The sequence below is a fragment of the Odontomachus brunneus genome, unplaced genomic scaffold (genome assembly GCF_010583005.1).
Source record: "Odontomachus brunneus isolate Ranch 3 - 2012 unplaced genomic scaffold, Obru_v1 Obru_scaffold_267, whole genome shotgun sequence".
In the NCBI taxonomy this organism is placed as follows: Eukaryota; Metazoa; Arthropoda; class Insecta; order Hymenoptera; family Formicidae; genus Odontomachus; species Odontomachus brunneus.
The window spans coordinates 268,912-277,096 of record NW_022639717.1 but is presented as its reverse complement, the minus strand read 5'-3'; the positions used below and the strand labels follow the sequence as shown (position 1 = coordinate 277,096).

General features: G+C 47.1%; 2 protein-coding genes across 3 annotated transcripts in view; both read right to left on the bottom strand.

The window, feature by feature from the left end:
- Nucleotides 1-8,185, bottom strand: part of LOC116853014 — a 22,023-nt gene that overhangs the window by 2,171 nt on the left and 11,667 nt on the right. The window lies entirely within an intron of this gene.
- LOC116853012 lies at nucleotides 65-6,990 on the bottom strand. Its single transcript, XM_032833858.1, has 2 exons — nucleotides 5,278-6,990; nucleotides 65-5,189 (listed from the first exon to the last, which is right to left on the bottom strand). Exon 1 carries the CDS (start codon nucleotides 6,609-6,611, stop codon nucleotides 5,652-5,654), a length of 960 nt encoding a protein of 319 aa, XP_032689749.1. The 5' UTR covers nucleotides 6,612-6,990; the 3' UTR covers nucleotides 65-5,189; nucleotides 5,278-5,651.

The window sequence follows — 8,185 nt, the reverse complement described above, 5'->3', positions numbered from 1 at the left end:
CCCCCCCCCACCACGGCAAGGTGGCGAACTCGGGGGAGCATTGCTCGTTTCACTTCCTCCCCATTTAGGCTTATCAATTTTAATGGCTCCTGCCCACAGGACGCGGCAATGCTTGCCGCGCGGCAGAATTTCGTGCGACAGCCAATCAATATGTTGCTTTTCCGTAAGAACTAGAAGGTTATTACGGAAAGCAGCATATTGATTGGCTGTCGCGCGGACTTGCGCCGCGCGGTAAGCATTACCGCATCCTGTGTACAGGAGCCATAAGTCCAAACTTTTCCCACATAACTGCGTGTATTTCCTTTTTCTTTTCAGCAAATTTTTTTTTATTTTTTTCAGATCTTACTTGCCATTGTTTAAAAGTTATTCTATAGGAGATATGTAAGCAAAACTCAAAAAATCAAATCCAAGCATGTAAGGGACTGCAAGGAGTTAGGATCAGGCATAAAAGTTTCTCAACTTATATTCTCTAGATTATTAAAATTTTTTGGAGTTGCAGGACATATGGGATAAGTTTGCATAGATTTGGTGTTAGTGATAATTAAAATTTTGCCATCTATCAATGTTAAAAGTAGCGAAAAATGAATCTTGACATTACAGTTTTCTACAAACTCTTTGAAAATCTCCAAATTTCAGATTTGATTTTCGATATTTTCTTTTTGTTTTAAAATAACTTCATGTGATTCTTTTACATGTTCTATTTTCACCGGACGACAAAATCTATTCGATTGAGGAGTTCGGTTGCATAAAATAATCCCAGGTGAAGTTGATAATCAAAACGGAATGAAGGTGGTCACAAATAAACTTTTATCGTTTACATTTGCCGTCTCTTTATATTTTTGTTGATAAGAGGAATTACCGGTACTACCATCAAAACCCCAACTGCAAGTTAACACAGCTTCGATTTCTGTGCAATTATATTGTCGCACAGTGTGAACCACTACTTTAGCTTGCAATGTTTAAATTCATTTAGCAGTAAAGTTAAGAAAATTTTGAAGTTTTACTTCTGCTACATTTTCATTTATTAATATTGCGTCTTTTTTTATTTACACAACTCTTTAGCATTTCTTACAAATTATAAGAAGGCCAAATATTTGCCTGAAGACTTCGATTCCAAACGCATATTTATGAATGTATTTTTTGTTATAGAGTTGTCTAAGATAAAAGCCAATGCTTCCTCGGAAGTTTTCTTAACGATAAAAGATATTATTGCAGATACTTTTGGCATTTTTGTGGGCCGTGTTAATGTTTGTAAATCTTCACTCAGAATCGCATGTACATCTTTCTATCCTGACCGCTTAGCAGCATAATTACCCAGGATTGGGAAGCGTCACTTATAACGACGTTACTATTTCGTTACTTTTTTTGGTAACGATTTGGTAACGCCGTTACTTTTTTGTATCAGTAACGAAAAAGTAACGGCGTTACATTTTCTTTTGTAGGCAAATGCCTACTTCTCCCTCCTTCCTTCTCCACGTAAACCAAGATGGGTCGGGTTTTCTCTTAGACAGACACTTGATACTGATCGGTTTCAATTCCTTTATTCTGCGTATCCTCCCTCTGGCCAACATGCGACAACTGACCGTCCACGCGCTTCTTTTTACCTCTCTCATCACCTCGAGACAGTTCCCCGTAGTATCCTACAAGTCGCGTCAGAGTCGCGTCGAGCGACGGAACATAAATGACGGGCGCGAAACGGTGGGGTCGTTCAAACTAAAAGATCGGATGCTTATCGCCTACAGTTCGGCCATTCTGACCTTGTTGATCGTCTCGATCGATGTGTATTTTCTTTAACTAAAACTAAACTATGATTCCACCACGCATATCAGCGAATTATTCAAACTAACCTAAAACTAGTATGTCGGCCTAGCGATGTCAGTGGCTATCTACTAAGGGTTTACATATAGCCGCATGTAATCAGGTGCAACTACATCTGTGTAAGGACGCTGTGTGACTTGAAATCCTTCTATATCAGTAATAACATATCGGTCATGGTCTAATATTTTCTTTACGACATAGGGACCCTTGAACAATGGTATAAGTTTCTTATTTATTCCTGCTGCGGTTTCCACATTTCGAATTTCCACATAGTCGCCTACTTTGTACGTGCGTGCGGGTTTACGTCGCAAATTGTAACGTATCGCGTTCTTACGCTGGTTCTCTTCGATACTCGCCTTGGCCCTATCTCGAATCGTTTCGAGGTCACGCTCTGGCTGCTCGCTTTCAGCAATTAATTCGCGTATCAAGTCGTTTGCCTCCCCCCGTTGTTCGATACCAAAAAGCAAACGAGACGGTACTTCATTCGTTGCTCGACAGAAGATATTGTTTAGCGCATAATCTACTTGCCCTAGCACGCAATCCCACTTAGAAAGTGCATTGCTGAGCTTAGCTAACATCGGTACAATAATTCGGTTGTACCTTTCAACTTGGCCATTGGCCCTTGGGGTTCCAACAGCAATTAGGACATGATTGATCCTTTGATTTTTTAAAAAGTCTTTGAACGAATCGGACGTAAAACAGGTACCTCGGTCTGATACTAAACATTTTGGCTTACTATAGGCTCGGAAATAATTGACGGAGAGTCGACCGGACTACAACCTCCGGTTGCTACTCGGGAGGTAACGTCGCTTGGGGGGCCCCCTGTACGACCAAGGATGCGGTTGTCCACTAAGGGAGGTGATTCTTCTGCTGGAATGAGTCGTACGTCGATTGCGGCTGATCCGGCTAAGCCTACCTCGCGGATTTGTGGCACCAGAAGGGTGCCTAGAACGGCGGCCGTTAATATCAAGATGGTCGTCTGTACTCCGATCTCCTAAAGAAGGCTCGTCAATATATACAGTTGGATGGACTGGGAATCGAGAGTACCTGTATGTGGAGCCACCGCCTTCGCGGGGCTCGCGGACTCCTGCACCTAGTATACAGGAGCCGCCATCGCGCGTCCACCGTCGCAAGCAGCGTCTGCAGCCGCGCCAGTGTTTCGCGCTAGCGCCGCGTTAAGAGAGGGCCCGGTCGAGGAGAGGAGAGACTACGACTACCGCTCTCTCACCGATAAGTCGTCTTTCGCGTTCGTCCATATTAACCTTTTTAGTCGTTTTTCTCGTAGCCGCGTGCCGTGTTCCGCGTTCTTAGATCGTTCGAGATCTCGCGTTCGGCGTACTTCGGCCCGAAGGCTTGTGCAGTGCCGGCAGAATTGCCACGTGCATCCTGCGCTCTCTTCCGACGTGCGCATCCGCCGCGGCCAGCACGTGAGCGGTCGTAGCGAGCGGTTTCGCCAGTGATTTCTCGCGCGTTCCCGTTTTTTGCAAGTGCAGTGCGGTTGCATAGCCTAAGCGGCTTGCCTGTTGCAGGTCACCGTGAGGTCGGACGACCCTGCAGGTCGGGAAAACCTGCGTTCGTCACAAGGCTGCATTCTTTGTGCTAGCCAAGCGAGCACGTGATCGCCACGTGCGCGTATCGTGAGTCGCCGGTTTCTTTGTTCGCTTCGCGACGTGTTCCTTCGTTTCCGTACAGGCCGAATCGACGTGTCGTCCGTGACCGCTGCGTGTGTGTCGCGGTCAGTGTTGTTTGGCTACGTGTTAATCCGTCTCTAAGTTGTCGCGTGTATGTCGCTTTGCGAGTTCGCTGTGATAAATGCTTTTTGCGTGCGTGCAATGTCTTTTGCGTTTGTGCTATGTTTTTGCGTGCGTGCAATGCCTCTTGCGTTTGTGACATGCTTTTGCGTGCGTGCATGCTGTTTCCACGCGCGTCATGACCTTCGGCGCGCTCTGGTTTGACGGAGGTTAGTCGCTACCTTTCCGCGCACGTTACCTCATCTCCGACGGCAGGAGAACCTACGCGCGTGCTGCGGTAGACTAGCTCGTGCAGAATTAGGACTATCTCGTTAAAGCGTGTCGCGTTCGAGCTTAGTGAACCGACTGTCGCATTTCGCCGTTGTAAAGACTTTGTTAGTTTTTGTAAGAATTTTGTATTTACTGTTGTTGAAGATCTTGTGCGCGAATATAGTAAGTTCGTAGTACAGGGGAGAATCTCAGTAATTTTTACAACCTTACACACCTCGCACTAATCACATTTAATTTTCGTAGGTGGTGGTGCGCGAGGTCGAATACCGGCCGGGTACGCGTTAACCATACTTTCGCCACACGTATAAGACGTGCGGCTAACGGCTCGATGTTCTTCGAGATCTCGGGTTCAGAGCGTGCGGAGAAGACCGACTTGCTCGCTGCCGAGTTGGTGGAGGTTCTTGATAAGGACGCTGTGGTCTCCCGACCGATTATCAGAGGGGAGCTTCGCATTTGGGGCCTCGACGACTCGGTCTGCGTCAACGAGGTTATGTGCGTCCTGGCGGAGTTTGGGAGTTGCAGGATGCCTGAGATCAGAACCGGGCCAATCAGGAAGATGGCCAACGGCCTCGGATCTATTTGGGTTCAGTGCCCACTCGCGGCAGCGATTAAGGTGGCTGCGCCCGGCAGGTTGCGCATTGGCTGGTCGGTTGCTCGGTTGGAACTCTTGCGGGCACGCCTACGTCAGTGCTTCAAGTGCTGGCAGTTTGGGCACACGCGGCACGCCTGTAAGTAGGATGTGGACAGATCTGGCGCTTGTTTTCGTTGCGGCGGTGCTAGGCACGCGGCACGTGACTGCTCAGCGAATCCCCATTGTGTGGTGTGTGCTTCAGAAGGAAGACATGCTGACCATCGCATGGGCTCCACAGGATGTGGAGCAATGGAGGACGGCAAGAGTGTAAGAGCTGTACCGGTGCGGAGGGCCGGTGTCAATGCTGAACTGGATTATGGCGCTTAAAGTCATCCAGGTCAATGTAAATCGGAGTTGGCCCTCGTTCGACCTTATGATTCACTATATGAACGAAGAGGCCTTTGCGATCGGTATTGTGTCCGAGCCTTCCAGACGACGTTTGGATTTAGCCGACTGGTTTACCAGCAGTAGCGGACTGGCGGCGATCATCGTGAGACATCCGGTGATACCTTTGGGTTGCGCCTTGATCAGGCGGGGGCGTGACAATGTGGCTGTCAGAGTTGGCGATCTGGTGGTCGTCTCGTGTTACGTCTCCCCTAACGCCACGAGGGGCCGTTACCTTGAGTTCTTGGACGAACTCGGGGATATAGTTGATGAGGCTAGCGGTAGAAGAGTTTTGATCGGTGGTAACTTCAACGCACGCTCGGTATCTTGGGATCCTGTGGCAGCCAATTGGAGGGGGACCTTTATCGAGGAATGGGCTGCGGAGAGAGATCTTCGTCTCATTAACACTGGTGTAACGCCTACCTGTACTAATCCACGTGGGTCATCTGTCGTGGATCTTACATGGATGACTGCCGATCTATTTGGACGTCTTGTGGATTGGTCGGTTAACGACCTGGAGTCTGTCCGATCACTGCGTGATCATCTATGCTGTGGTGGGCCCACGACTTGGACTATTGGAGGACGAGACATACTTCGTTAGTCCACACCCGCGTTGGAACTATCGACGAATGGATATGAGGGCACTTGCCATGGCCTTGGAGTGGGACGGTGTTGCGAGTCCTGCCGAAGGCGATACTATGTCCGCGGAGTTTCGCCGGCTGGTTTGACCGCGTGTTGAAGAGGGCCTGTGATTTCGCGGCTCCTAGGGCCGGGAGACCTGTGCAAAAAAACTGTGCCTACTGGTGGTCCCCTGATATCGCTGACCTCCGGTGTGTGTGCGTGCCAGGAGGCTTCTCACGCGCTACAACAGCAGGCTGTGCTCGCGTATACGCCGAGCCAGCGGTGTTGCGGATGACGATTTTGCGGAAGTTAGGCGCTCGGATTTGCGCGGCGAGTACCGTATTGCGCGTGACAATTTGCGGAGCGCTATCCGCAAAGCTAAAGTGGCAGGATGGTCGGAGCTGGTCGGTGCTGTCGAGGCGGATCCCTGGGATAGACCGTACCTGTTGGTACTCAACCGTTTGAGGCGCTCGTATCCCAGGATGTCTGAAAGCCTGCCTGCTGATTTGTTGCAGGCCCTTCTTGACTCTCTCTTTCCTACTAGCGATGGGACTACGACTGGTCCCAGTGTGGAAACTGCATGGAGAATGGAGGACGACGTACAGCTGGCGGAAACATATGCTGCGATACGTCACAGGAGAAGCTTGTCTAACAGGGCGCCAGGCCTGGACGGAATCCGCGCTGTTGTGCGGAGAAACGCTCCGAGGGAGTTGGTGGAGAGACTCACCATGTGCTTCAATACGTGCCTGCGTGAGGGGGTCTTCCCCGTGGCTTGGAAATGTGCGGGACTCGTTCTCATCCCTAAGCCCGGGACATCTGTTGGGCCGCTCCCAAAGGCGAGACCTATTTGTCTCCTCAGTGAGACCGGGAAGATTTTGGAGCGCATTATTGCTGCCAGGATGCGAAAGTGGATGCTTGAACATCCGAGGGCCGAATTGTCGAACAGCCAATTTGGTTTTCGGGAGGGTCGCTCGACATGCGATGCCTTGCTCAGGGTGCGGCACGGAGGGAGTTGTTGCTGAGGGTGGCGTTGCCATCGCGATAAACCTTGATGTTGCAAACGCCTTCAATTCGCTTCCTTTTAAGGAAATCAGGAACTCCGTGCGTGCCAGAGGCTTCCCTGACCATAGGATCATCAACGTATACCTGAGCGATCGTCTCGTTGAGTATCCTGTGGCTGGTGGTGGTGTGAAGCGTCGTCCGGTCTTGGCGAGGGTTCCTCAGGGCTCTGTTTTGTTTGGACCCATTACTCTGGAACAGAGGTCGGCAGCTTAGCAAACTTTCCTCTCTTTTCGGGACGGCTCCGCCTTCCGTTGTTCCCCTTACCTTGACACCCCGCGAGTAGCCTACGAGTCGCTCGAGCTTCAGGAGCGTCGTGCATATATATCGTGCTATGGGATCCTTAGACGGGAGAAAAATAAGAAAACTTGAAAATATTTTTTTAAAGATGTAATATATACTGCAAAAGTTTAATTTTAATTATGATATTTGTTTTCAATAGTTTTCCACGTCACCCTTGAGGTACTATTGCTGACGCGTTTTTTTTTAAGTGGTATCCCCAGTAGGCCTAATCCACTAATAATGAAGAAGACTGGACAGAAGCAGAATGAGCAGAAGCATACATGTACGAAGAGCAATTAATTTTAATTTTATTTTCGACGTTTTTTAAAGGCGAGAGAAGGAATATCCACCTGAATATTCGAAGTAGCGACCCGCATAAGACACGATAAAGAATCGTCGCTTAACAAAGAACGTTTCTCATTTTTAATAAACTTCATTTTAGAAAATGAAGTCTCACATAGATACGTGGATCCAAACATAGAATGAATGCGCAATCCAAAATCCCGAAGCTTGGGATATGAAAATTCTTTCAAAATTTTGAAGAAATTGACACCGGTTTCTTTAAATGTTTTCAATGAAATATCATTCTGCAAATTGCATAATTCATCTTGCAAATCTAAATGCTGTTCTTCGATTAGCGTTGTTAAAGGATTCTCGAAAAGAATCAATTCATTTCTAAGTTTTTCAAAACACGTGAAGCGTGTATCGAATTCGTTAATAAGAGAATCCACGAAATGGACATGTTCCTGAAAATTATAGTTATTGCCTTGTTCTTCGAGAAGAATCTGGCAAGAAGGAAAGAAGTGAAAAACACCATTATCTATGTGAAATTTTAGTAACTGTAATTTCCTTCGGAAAGAATCTACGTGACTGACTAATTGAGAAATATTTTGATTTTTCCGTTGCAGCTTTAAATTGAGAAATCTAAGTTGATTTGTCAAGTCAGTAATGAAGGCAACTTCATTAAGAAATTTGGTATCTTCCAAAAAGAATATATATTCTTGGAAATTTGGATTTTTTATTTCTTGCAAGAAAAGGAGGATCTCTTTTCTTATTGCAAAAAATATTTCCAAACATTTTGCTGCACTAAGCCAACGTACTGGGCAATAAAGCGGAACATCAGTGTGAACAGCATTATGTTCGTGGAGAAACTGTTGAAATTTTCGGTGGGTAAGGAACTTCTGTCCACCTTTAATTGCATTTATTATTTTTGTAACAGTTTCCATAGCAGTTGAAAGTTTAATAGCTTTAGCAGATAATGCTTCCTGATGAATTATACAATGTATAATAGGGATATCAATATTTCGCTGCTTTAATTGACCGACGAATCCTATCTTCGAACCTGTCATAGCTTTTGCACCATCAGTTG

Bases quoted from the DNA above. Each gene is read 5' to 3' on its own strand.
- LOC116853012 (XM_032833858.1), bottom strand. From the start codon at position 6,611: ATGATCCTATGGTCAGGGAAGCCTCTGGCACGCACGGAGTTCCTGATT.